Source organism: Entelurus aequoreus, linkage group LG12, assembly GCF_033978785.1.
Source record: "Entelurus aequoreus isolate RoL-2023_Sb linkage group LG12, RoL_Eaeq_v1.1, whole genome shotgun sequence".
Lineage (NCBI taxonomy): Eukaryota > Metazoa > Chordata > Actinopteri > Syngnathiformes > Syngnathidae > Entelurus > Entelurus aequoreus.
In genome coordinates this window covers 69,201,113-69,214,674 of record NC_084742.1, presented here as the reverse complement: position 1 = coordinate 69,214,674, position 13,562 = coordinate 69,201,113, and the positions used below count along the sequence as shown (strand labels likewise).

Below are 13,562 nucleotides of genomic sequence, written 5' to 3'. Positions count from 1 at the left end.
AATACCGGTCCGTGGACCGATTGGTACCGGGCCGCGGCCGCACAATAAATTTAAAAAAAAAAAAAAAAAAAAAAAATTTTTTAATTTTTTTAAATCAACATAAAAAACACAATATATACATTATATATCAATATAAATCAATACAGTCTGCAGGGATACAGTCCGTAAGCACACATTATTGCATTTCTTTATGACAAAAAAAAAAAAAAAATATATATATATATATATATATAATTTTTTTTTAAAATCAACATAAAAAACACAATATATACATTATATATCAATATAAATCAATACAGTCTGCAGGGATACAGTCCGTAAGCACACATGATTGTATTTCTTTATGACAAAAAAAATATATATATATATATTTTTTTTTTGACTAGCCCCTTTCCCCCTCCCCCCGGTCCGTGGGACAAATTTTCAAGCGTTGACCGGTCCGCAAGTACAAAAAGGTTGGGGACCACTGCATTAAAGGACACTCGGTGGATAGAACTGTGCATGATGGTAATGGTGATGGTTTATTTGTTTCGGCCATCAAAAACATCACGTTAAACAAGTCTGGAAAAGGAGTAAGAAGAAGTTGAGCTTATTTATCCCGACTCCATTTCCATGTCTCAGCAATTAGATGGTTTTGATTAATAATGAGCGTATGACAAGAATATAAATACATTCTTACTGGACTGTCTGATGACGATGTTGTTGGACACAGCCGTGCCGTGATCGTTGTGGGCTGTACACTGGTACGTCCCCTCGTAGGCCTCGGCCTTCTCACCGCTGATGTCTATGACCAGAGTCCCTGAGCCGGGCTTCATCAGAACTTTGGAGTCTTTCTCCACATCGAAATGGGTTCCGTTTCTTGTCCACGAAAAGCTACCAAAAATTACAAAACCAGGAAGAAAAGAGTTAGAGCAGAGCTGGGCAGATATATGGACTGGGGGGGGGGCACATTGAGAGAGAAAAAACGTGTCTGCGGTAGGGTTGCAAAATTCCGGGAATATTCAAAGTTGGAAACTTTCCATGGGAATTAACGGGAATATATGGGAATTAACGGGAAATTAATGGGAATAAACCTTGAATGCAACATGCTAGATCAGGGGTCACCAACCTTTTTGAAACCAAGAGCTACTTCTTGGGTACTGATTAATGCGAAGGGCTACCAGTTTGATACACACTTCAATAAATTGCCAGAAATAGCCAATTTGCTCAATTTACCTTTAACTCTATGTTATTATTAATAATTAATGATATTTACACTTAATTGAACGGTTTAAAAGAGGAGAAAACACGAAAAAAATGACAATAAAATTTTGAAACATAGTTTATCTTCAATTTCGACTCTTTAAAATTCAAAATTCAACCGAAAAAAAGAAGAGAAAAACTAGCTAATTTGAATGTTTTTGAAAAAATTAAAAAAAGAATTTATGGAACATCATTAGTAATTTTTCCTGATTAAGATTAATTTTAGAATTTTGATTACATGTTTTAAATAGGTTAAAATCCAATCTGCACTTTGTTAGAATATATAACAAATTGGACCAAGCTATATTTCTAACAAAGACAAATCATTATTTATTCTAGATTTTCCAGAACAAAAATTTTAAAAGAAATTCAAAACACTTTGAAATAATATTTAAATTTGATTCTACAGATTTTCTAGATTTGCCAGAATAATTTTTTTGAATTTTAATCATAATAAGTTTGAAGAAATATTTCACAAATATTCTTCGTCGAAAAAACAGAAGCTAAAATGAAGAATTAAACTAAAATGTATTTATTATTCTTTACAATAAAAAAAATTAATTTACTTGAACATTGATTTAAATTGTCAGGAAAGAAGAGGAAGGAATTTAAAAGGTAAAAAGGTACATGTGTTTAAAAATCCTAAAATAATTTTTAAAGTTGTATTTTTTTTCTCTAAAATTGTCTTTCTGAAAGTTATAAGAAGCAAAGTAAAAAAATTAATGAAATTATTTAAACAAGTGAAGACCAAGTCTTTAAAATATTTTCTTGGATTTTCAAATTCTATTTGAGTTTTGTCTCTCCTAGAATTAAAATGTCGGGCAAAGCGAGACCAGCTTGCTAGTAAATAAATACAATTTAAAAAATAGAGGCAGCTCACTGGTAAGTGCTGCTATTTGAGCTATTTTTAGAACAGGCCAGCGGGCTACTCATCTGGTCCTTACGGGCTACCTGGTGCCCGCGGGCACCGCGTTGGTGACCCCTGTGCTAGATCTTGCAGCATGATTATTAGCTAAAACAACCTGCAGTCGTGGAATTAACACATTATTATGCCTAATTTGGACAACCATGTATGGTGAAGATAAGGTACTTTAAAAAAAAAAAAAAAAAAAGATGACTAAATTAAAAACATTTTCTTGAATAAAAAAGAAAGTAAAACAATATAAAAACAGTTACATAGAAACTAGTAATGAATGAAAATGAGTAAAATTAACTGTTAAAGGTTAGTACTATTAGTGGACCAGCAGCACGCACAATCATGTGTGCTTACGGACTGTATCCCTTGCAGACTGTATTGATATATATTGATATATAATGTAGGAACCAGAATATTGATAACAGAAAGAAATGGGTGCACTAATTGTAAGTGTATCTTGTGTTTTTTATGTTGATTAAATAAATAAAAATAACAAATAAAAAAACAATAAAAAAAACGATACCGATAATAAAAAAAACGATACCAATAATTTCTGATATTAAATTTTAACACATTTATCGGCCGATAATATCGGCACATCTCTAGTAATGTCTATTGTTTAAATGTACGGCAGTGAAAATGAATTTCCCCAACGGGGACCAATAAATCTAAATCTAATCTAAAACACAACAAAAATGTAACAAACAGCAAAAAACGAATGCGAAGTGTAATAAACACCTACAATGTGATGTATTATCACTTTTATGCAGAACTTTGCTGTAAAAATCTGCTCCCGCATCTGTTCCTGACACACGCTGGCCGTTCTGAAAACAAACCCCGCCCACTCTGCTTTATTCCTGGTCTGAGCTTATTAGACTTAGACTTCCTTTTTATTGTCATTCAAATTTGAACTTTACAGCACAGATAAGAACGACATTTCGTTACATAAGCTCATGGTAGTGCAGGATAAAAAAAAGCAATAAGGTGCATATATAAATAAATAAATATATATAAATAATATATATATTATATATATATAAAATAAATAAATATATATAAATATATATGAATAAATAAATAGATTACTGTACAGATAAATATATTGCACTTTTTTATGTGACGTAGATGACCGTAATAACTCCTATAACACCCATTGAAATACTTTCTATAGTTCAAGACTGACGGTCATTTAAAAACAGCACTGCACATCATAATGGCGGCGACAGTTTTGATTAGAGATGTCCGATAATATCGGTCTGCCGATATTAAAATGTAATATCGGAAATTATCGGTATCGGTTTTTTTATTATCAGTATCGTTTTTTTGTTTTTTGTTTTGTTTTTTTATTAAATCCACATAAAAAACACAAGATACACTTACAATTAGTGCACCAACCCAAAAAACCTCCCTCCCCCATTTACACTCATTCACACAAAAGGGTTGTTTCTTTCTGTTATTAATATTCTGCTTCCTACATTATATATCAATATATATCAATACAGTCTGCAAGGGATACAGTCCGTAAGCACACATGATTGTGCGTGCTGCTGCTCCACTAATAGTACTAACCTTTAACAGTTAATTTGACAAATTTTCATTAATTACTAGTTTCTATGTAACTGTTTTTATATTGTTTTACTTTCTTTTTTATTAAAGAAAATGTTTTTAATTAATTTATCTTATTTTATTTGATTCATTTTTTTAAAAAGTACCTTATCTTCACCATACCTGGTTGTCCAAATTAGGCATAATAATGTGTTAATTCCACGACTGTATATATCGGTTGATATCGGTATCGGTAATTAAAGAGTTGGACAATATCGGCATATCGGATATCGGCAAAAAGCCATTATCGGACATCCCTAGTTTTGATGTAAAAGGTCTAAAAAAATTATATGTAGAATGTCCGGCGGGCCGTATTGAAAATCTTAATGGGCCGCAAGTGGCCCGCGGGCCGTATTCTGCCCATGTCTGAGTTAGAGGGAAGTGGCATTAATCAATAATTGAGTTACAGGAGGCATGCTGTAGTGTCGTTAATTCAGGCTGACAGGTGTGTTTCTTGGTCGATTGGTTTCCTTGACAACCATCGCTAAGGCTAAAGTTCGATCGATCATAAAACAATGTTTGTTTTTTTGCCATGTTGCACATTTCCTTACCTGGGGTGAGGCTTCCCCTTGGCTTCACAGTGGATGACGATGTTCTCCCGGGGGTCAAAAATGTAGTCCTTGGGGGACTGTAGCGTTATAGTCGGGGGCTGCGGCACTGCAGGGGAAATAATTGTTACAGTCGATAAACATGCGATTGTCTTTTGACATGTTCGGCGCATGCGAGGAGGACACATCACACTCGAGACAAAAGTAGTGGGACACGGGGAGGCGGAGATATCTTGGAGCACATGTGTCAGACTCAAGGGCAGATCTGGGCCGCCACATTATTTTCTGTGGCCCGTCAAAGCCTAGAAATTATTTGTTCTTACTAAATGTATTTGTTCTTTCCATTTTGACATCAAAAATACATATACTGCATATATTTAAACATTCAATATTATCTAATAATTAGAGATGTCCGATATTATCGGCCGATAAATGCTTTCAAATGTAATTTCGGAAATTATCGGTATCGTTTTTTTTTTATTATCGGTATCGTTTTTTTTTTTTTTTTTTTTTTTTTTTTAAATTAAATCAACATAAAAAACACAAGATACACTTACAATTAGTGCACATTTCTGTTATTAATATTCTGGTTCCTACATTATATATCAATACAGTCTGCAAGGGATACAGTCCGTAAGCACACATGATTGTGCGTGCTGCTGCTCCACTAATAGTACTAACCTTTAACAGTTCATTTTACTCATTTTCATTAATTACTAGTTTCTATGTAACTGTTTTTATATTGTTTTACTTTCTTTTTTATTCAAGAAAATGTTTTTGTTTTGTGGAGTGTTTTAAGTCTCGTCTTAAGACCCACTTTTATTCTTTGGCTTTTAACACTACGTGAGTTGTGTGGTCGTCTGTCCTCTGTTGTCCTGTGTGTTTTTTTTATAAATTTCGATGTCTATTTTACTGTTTTAATTGGTTTTACCCTTTAAAAATCGTTTTTAATCATATTTATTTTTTATATTGTCTCTGTATTGGTTTTCTATTCATTTATTCTTTGTTTTTATTCAGTCATTGGTGTAGCATAATATTGTTTTTAATATTGTTTTTAATATTGTTTTTAATATTGTTTTTAATATTGTTTTTAACATGGCTGTGCAGCACTTTGGAAACATTCTTGTTGTGTAAATGTGCTATATAAATAAAGTGGATTGGATTGGATTGGATTTTTAATTTATTTATCTTATTTTATTTTATTAATTTTAAAAAAAGGACCTTATCTTCACCATACCTGGTTGTCCAAATTAGCTATAATAATGTGTTAATTCCACGACTGTATATATCAGTATCGGTTGATATCGGTATCGGTAATTAAAGATTTGGACAATATCGGAATATCAGATATCGGCAAAAAGCCATTATTGGACATGCCTAATAATAATGCAACCAAACATTATATTACTATACATTAGGCCTGCCGATATTATCGGCCGATAAATGCGTTAAAATGTAATGTCGGAAATTATCGGTATCGGTTTTTTTATTATCTGTATCGTTTTGTTTTTGTTTGTTTTTTTTATTTTATTAAATCAACATAAAAAACACAAGATACACTTACAATTAGTGCACCTTTCTGTTATTGATATTCTGGTTCCTACATTATATATCAATATATATCAATACAGTCCGCAAGGGATACAGTCCGTAAGCACACATGATTGTGCGTGCTGCTGCTCCACTAATAGTACTAACCTTTAACAGTTTATTTTACTCATTTTCATTAATTACTAGTTTCTATGTAACTGTTTTTATATTGTTTTACTTTCTTTTTTATTCAAGAAAATGTTTTTGTTTTGTGGAGTGTTTTAAGTCTCGTCTTAAGACCCACTTTTATTCTTTGGCTTTTAACACTACGTGAGTTGTGTGGTCTTCTGTCCTCTGTTGTCCTGTGTGTTTTTTATAAATTTTGATGTCTATTTTACTGTTTTAATTGGTTTTACCCTTTAAAAATCGTTTTTAATCATATTTATTTTTTATATTGTTTCTGTATTGGTTTTCTATTCATTTATTCTTTGTTTTTATTCAGTCATTGGTGTAGCATAATATTGTTTTTAATATTGTTTTTAACATGGCTGTGCAGCACTTTGGAAACATTCTTGTTGTGTAAATGTGCTATATAAATAAAGTGGATTGGATTGGATTGGATTTTGAATTTATTTATCTTATTTTATTTTATTAATTTAAAAAAAAGGACCTTATCTTCACCATACCTGGTTGTCCAAATTAGGCATAATAATGTGTTAATTCCACGACTATATATCAGTATCGGTTGATATCGGTATCGGTTGATATCGGTATCGGTCATTAAAGATTTGGACAATATCGGAATATCAGATATCGGCAAAAAGCCATTATCGGACATCCCTAATAATAATGCAACCAAACATTATATTACTATACATTAGGGATGTCCGATAATATCGGCCTGCCGATATTATCGGCCGATAAATGCGTTAAAATGTAATGTCGGAAATTATCGGTATCGGTTTTTTAATTATCTGTATCGGGTTTTTTGGGGGGTTTTTTTTATTTATTTTTTATTAAATCAACATAAAAAACACAAGATACACTTACAATTAGTGCACCAACCCAAAAAACCTCCCTCCCCCCCATTTCTTTCTGTTATCAATATTCTGGTTCCTACATTATATATCAATATATATCAATACAGTCTGCAAGGGATACAGTCCGTAAGCACACATGATTGTGCGTGCTGCTGCTCCACTAATAGAACTAACCTTTAACAGTTAATTTGACTCATTTTCATTCATTACTAGTTTCTATGTAACTGTTTTTATATTGTTTTACTTTCTTTTTTATTCAAGAAAATGTTTTTAATTTAGTTATCTTATTTTTATTTATTTTTTTAAAAGTACCTTATCTTCACCATACCTGGTTGTCCAAATTAGGCATAATAATGTGTTAATTCCACGACTGCATATATCGGTTGATATCGGTATCGGTTGATATCGGTATCGGTAATTAAAGAGTTGGACAATATCGGAATATCGGATATCGACAATGATTATAAAGCACGTTATCCATCAAATTGTACACTGTAAAAATGACAATAGATTTTACGGTAAAATTCTGGCAACTGACACTTTTTTATGGTAAAAACCACTTTGGTACGGCTTTTCCATTTACAGTAATGCACTACAAAAATCTTTGATTTTACAGTAAAAAAACTGGCAGCTCGGTTGCATGAATTTTACCGTAAAAACAAAACAAAAACGGTGGCACTGTTTAAAAAAAACACCTCAAACGTCACAGTAAAATTCTGAGCTGCCAGTTTTTTACGGTAAAAACTAAAGCTGGTTTTTTTACTGCTTATGTAAGAAAATATATACTGTATTTCTCGGACTATAAGCCGGTACTTTTTTCCTACGCTTTGAACCCTACGGCTTATAAAACGGTGCGACTAATTTATGGATTTCTCTTCGCTAACGGCCATAATGTTTTGTATTCAACAAATACCGTCGTTTTCAACACCCACAGAGACACTGAAAAGGTGTGTTATTGTTTGTGCGATGGGGCCGTCTTTTGGACAAGTCTAGTCACTGCAGAAGTTGTGGGTTAAAAATTAACTTCTTCTTTCGTGCCTTGAACCGGAAGTATATCCTGTTTGGTCCACTATTTGTCTACAGCGTTTTCTGCTCAAAAGGATTCTTGATTCATCACTCCAAGCAATGTTTGTAAGTTTTACAATATAACTAAAACAATTCATACTTACTTAAACCATCCCTTGTGTGATGTCTGTAGGAGCGTTTTCAGGCAAATTTGTACGTGCTTCCGTAATGTAATTAAGCTAGCATTAGCAAATATGCTAAAACGTTTACAACCGTCTGCTTTAGTATTACTAACATATACCGTATTTTTCGGAGTGTAAGTCGCTCCGGAGTATAAGTCGCACCGGCCGAAAATGCATAATAAAGAAGGAAAAAAAACATATATAAGTCGCACTGGAGTATAAGTCGCATTTTTTGGGGAAATGTATTTGATAAAAGCCAACACCAAGAATAGACATTTGAAAGGCAATTTCAAATAAATAAAGAATAGTGAACAACAGGCTGAAAAAGTGTACGTTATATGAGGCATAAATAACCAACTGGTATGTTAACGTAACATATTATCGTAAGAGTTATTCAAACAACTATAACATATAGAACATGCTATACGTTTACCAAACAATCTGTCACTCCTAATCGCTAAATTCGATGAAATCTTATACGTCTAGTCTCTTACGTGAATGAGCTAAATAATATTATTTGATATTTTACGGTAATGTGTTAATAATTTCACACATAAGTCGCTCCTGAGTATAAGTCGCACCCCCGGCCAAACTACAAAATACTGTGACTTATAGTCCGAAAAATACGGTAGTGGCATTCCTTTTGTATTGTTTCAGTTTCGTAAATTCCCTAAAAAGATGACAGCGGAGTTATTGAATCTGTTTAGCTGATTGGGGAGTTAGTTTCCGTTATCAACCGATACCGATATCAACCGATATATGCAGTCGTGGAATTAACACATTATTATGCCTAATTTGGACAACCAGGTATGGTGAAGATAAGGTCCTTTTAAAAAAAATTTATAAAATAAAATAAATAAATTAAAAACATTTTCTTGAATAAAAAAGAAAGTAAAACAATATAAAAACAGTTACATAGAAACTAGTAATGAATGAAAATGAGTAAAATTAACTGTTAAAGGTTAGTACTATTAGTGGACCAGCAGCACGCACAATCATGTGTGCTTACGGACTGTATCCCTTGCAGACTGTATTGATATATATTGATATATAATGTAGGAAGCAGAATATTAATAACAGAAAGAAACAACCCTTTTGTGTGAATGAGTGTAAATGGGGGAGGGAGGTTTTTTGGATTGGTGCACTAATTGTAAGTGTATCTTGTGTTTTTTATGTTGATTAAATAAATAAAAAAATAATAAAAAAACAAATTTGAAAAAACGATACCGATAATAAAAAAAAACGATACCGATAATTTCCGATATTAAATGTTAACGCATTTATCGGACATCTCTAGTAATGTCTATTGTTTAAATGTACGGCAGTGAAAATGAATTTCCCCAACGGGGACCAATAAATCTAAATCTAATCTAAAATCTAAATCTAAAATCTAATCTAAAACACAACTAGTTATGTAAATAAACATTTACAAAATATTTTGTACCGGTATATATCTGCGCTTTATGGTCCAGTGCAGATAGTACACCGTATTTTCTGGACCATAGGGCGCACTGGATTGTAAGGCGCACTGCCGTTGAGCAGGTCTATTCAGGTCTTTTTTCATACAAAAGGCGCACCGGATTAAAAGGCGCATTAAAGGTTTCATATTATGATTTTTTTCTAAATTGAAAACACTTCCTTGTGGTCTACATAACATATAATATAACATAACATTCTTATTTTACTGTTATATTTTTATTCTCATCGTTGCTTTTTATTTTTATTCTATTGTAATATTTTTCTATTTTGTCTCCATTTATACCCCCATTATTTACTTTTTACTTTTTACAATTTTGTACACTGCTGCTGGAATTTAAATTTTCCTGAGGGAACTCTCCTGAAGGAATCAATAAAGTACTATCTATCTATCTATCTATCTATCTATCTATCTATCTATCTATCTATCTATCTATCTATCTATCTATCTATCTATCTAATGGTGGTTATTTGGTCAAAATGTAGCATAGATAATGTTTTACAGATCATCTTCAAGTCGCTTCAAAGTCGTACTAAAACATTTTGACAGATTTTCGAGTGCCGTGTGTCATGTTCTATATTTCCAATGGGACATTTAAAGTGTTGGTGTTGTTCACTGGTGTCATATTGCAGTCTACACTTATCTCTTATGTACGGCTGCCATCTACTGGTCATGCTTGCCATTACACCATGTACCAAATAAGAAATGCTTCGAGGTCGGTAAGCACCACCAGAATTATTCCGTACATCAGGCGCACCGGGTTACAAGGCGCACTGTCAATTTTTGAGAAAATTAAAGGATTTTAGGTGCGCCTTACAGTCCGAAAAATACGGTATGTAAAAATTTTTATGACTTCTAAAATTTGGTGTGCTCTAAAGCAGGGGTCACCAACCTTTTTGAAACCTAGAGCTACTTCTTGGGTACTGATTAATGCGAAGGGCTACCAGTTTGATACACACTTAAATAAATTGCCAGAAATAGCCAATTTGCTCAATTTACCTTTAACTCTATGTTATTATTAATAATTAATGATATTTACACTTAATTGAACGGTTTAAAAGAGGAGAAAACACGAAAAAAATAACAATTAAATTTTGAAGCATAGTTTATCTTCAATTTCGACTCTTTAAAATTCAAAATTCAACCGAAAAAAAGAAGAGAAAAACTTAAAAAAATAATTTATGGAACATCATTAGTAATTTTTCCTGATTAAGATTAATTTTAGAATTTTGATGACATGTTTTAAATAGGTTAAAATTCAATCTACACTTTGTTAGAATATATAACAAATTGGACCAAGCTATATTTCTAACAAAGACCAATCATTATTTCTTCTAGATTTTCCAGAACAAAATTTTTAAAAGAAATTCAAAAGACTTTGAAATAAGATTTCAATTTGATTCTACAGATTTTCTAGATTTTCCAGAATAATTTTTTTGAATTTTAATCATAATAAGTTTGAAGAAATATTTTACAAATATTCTTCGTCGAAAAAACAGAAGCTAAAATGAAGAATTAAATTAAAATTTATTTATTATTCTTTACAACAAAATTTTTTTTTTACTTGAACATTGATTTAAATTGTCAGGAAAGAAGAGTAAGGAATTCAAAAGGTAAAAAGGTAAATGTGTTTAAAAATCCTAAAATCATTTTTAAGGTTGTATTTTTTCTCTAAAATTGTCTTTCTGAAAGTTATAAGAAGCAAAGTAAAAAAAATTATGAATTTATTTAAACAAGTGAAGACCACGTCTTTACAATATTTTCTTGGATTTTCAAATTCTATTTGAGTTTTGTCTCTCTTAGAATTAAAAATGTCGGGCAAAGCGAGACCAGCTTGCTGGTAAATAAATACAATTTAAAAAATAGAGGCAGCTCACTGGTAAGTGCTGCTATTTGAGCTATTTTTAGAACAGGCCGACGGGCTACTCATCTGGTCCTTACGGGCTACCTGGTGCCCGCGGGCACCGCGTTGGTGACCCTTGCTCTAAAGCCTGGAAAGTACGGTAATAATCAAATGCATAGGCAATTATGTAATATCATAAGGTGAATCTTTATACGTTTATATAAATACTCTGTATTATTCACTGTTACGAGTGACCCTCTGAGGGCAGCCTCAATGAGTTTGACACCCCTGTCTTAGAATGTGACCCAATACTTCCGCCATGGAGTCCAACAACACTTCAAAACAAGCATTTTTGATACGGCAAACAACATTAGCACACGAGAAGTTGGGGCACACTTACATCCTTCCAGGACTTTTGCTTTAATTGTCCACCATGAAAGCACAGAACCACAGTGATAGAATATACCGCAATGCTGTTAGTATTTTGCAGTGAGCAGGAATATTACGGCTTCAAGTGAATTGTTATTGCATGTCACTTTTCAAAAAGCACTTGTATCGGATGATGTTGATGCTTACGGTCAAGAGGCACTTCCAGCGCTGACGTCATGTGACTCAGGAGCGTCATGAGAAGAGCTCCAATGCTCAGCTGGAAGTCCATGCTGTCCTGCTTTACCCCTGCAAAAAAAAAAAAAAAGGCTTAAGTCACCCAACATATACAACACTGCCAATTTTGCCACGTGTTGGCCTGTAAACATGTGCCAGCCGAGCGCACCCAAGCACAAGCACGAGCACTGAGGACCCGCGGGCCTCTGCAGCCCGTTGTAAAGAGAGATGTTGACATTAACAAGCTTTGACAATAGGGAGCAGTAAACTGTGAGGATAACAGCAATTCAACACTTTCAAATGATGGAGGGGATCTTTACGTTCTACACCTCATATGTCTTATCGTAATGCATCCATGCAAAATGTGTGAGCTAATGGGCCCTAAGGCTGAGGGTAATTACGCTCACACTTGTCCAACTGGATGCAATGCAAAATCTTCTCATTTGTGAGGTGCAATTTTATGCAAAACGATATGGCTTAATTACAATAATGCGTCATGCCAGCCTACCGGAGGACATGTATGACCATGTGATGGGGATATGAGCGTGAGAGAGAGTGGGATTACCACCTCATAGAGCTGTATGGAGGTCTATTTGTGTCTTCATTGTGGAAGCTTTTTTGTGTAACTGATTTTAATTTTTTACATCAAATTATGATGACGATTTTATTCAATACAAATTTGTGAGCAAAATATGTATGTTTGAAAATTCAGTTTGTTAAAATAAATTATTTTTTAATTCAGCGTGTAAAAAATGCAATGTAAAAAAATAAGTTTATAAAAATGTACTGTATAAAAATTCAATGTATTCTTTTTTTTTTTTTACATCAATTTATGATGACAATTTGATCAAATACAAATGTGTGAGCAAAATGTGTATGTTTAAAAATTCAGTTTTTACAGGTATTTTTTTTAATTCAGTGTAAAAAATCTGTGTAAAAAATGCAATGTAAAAAAATAAGTTTATAAAAATGTACTGTATAAAAATTCAATGTATTCTTTTTTTTTACATCAATTTATGATGACAATTTGATCAAATACAAATTTGTGAGCAAAATATTTATGTTTGAAAATTCAGTTTGTTAAAATAAATTATCTTTTAATTCAGCGTGTAAAAAATGCAATGTAAAAAAATAAGTTTATAAAAATGTACTGTATAAAAATTCAATGTATTCTTTTTTTTACATCAATTTATGATGACAATTTGATCAAATACAAATGTGTGAGCAAAATTTGTATGTTTAAAAATTCAGTTTGTTAAAATATATATTTTTTTAGATCAGTGTGTAAAAAATCAGTGTAAAAAATGCAATGTAAAACAATCAGTTGATACAAATGTACTGTATAAAAATTCAATGTAAAAAAATAGTTGTATATCAAATTATGATGACAATTTGATTAAATACAAATTTGTGAGCAAAATATGTTTGTTTGAAAATTCAGTTTGTTAAAATAAAATTATTTTTTAATTCAGCGTGTAAAAAATGCAATGTAAAAAAATAAGTTTATAAAAATGTACTGTATAAAAATTCAATGTATTCTTTTTTTTTTACATCAATTTATGATGACAATT

General features: G+C 32.1%; 1 protein-coding gene across 12 annotated transcripts in view; it reads right to left on the bottom strand.

Moving 5' to 3' along the window:
- The window catches only part of nrcama (neuronal cell adhesion molecule a), a 141,938-nt gene that overhangs the window by 66,857 nt on the left and 61,519 nt on the right, over positions 1-13,562 (bottom strand). For 7 of the 12 annotated variants that reach the window (XM_062066541.1, XM_062066547.1, XM_062066543.1 and 4 more), the window contains exons 2-5: positions 11,965-12,063; positions 11,789-11,806; positions 4,315-4,420; positions 680-873 (exon numbers count right to left, since the gene is read on the bottom strand). In XM_062066541.1, coding sequence (XP_061922525.1) covers positions 680-873; positions 4,315-4,420; positions 11,789-11,806; positions 11,965-12,046 — 400 coding nt within the window. In that variant the 5' untranslated portion in view covers positions 12,047-12,063. The remainder of the gene's footprint in view (positions 1-679; positions 874-4,314; positions 4,421-11,788; positions 11,807-11,964; positions 12,064-13,562) is intronic. The other 5 variants (XM_062066542.1, XM_062066552.1, XM_062066551.1 and 2 more) reach the window with 1 other exon arrangement.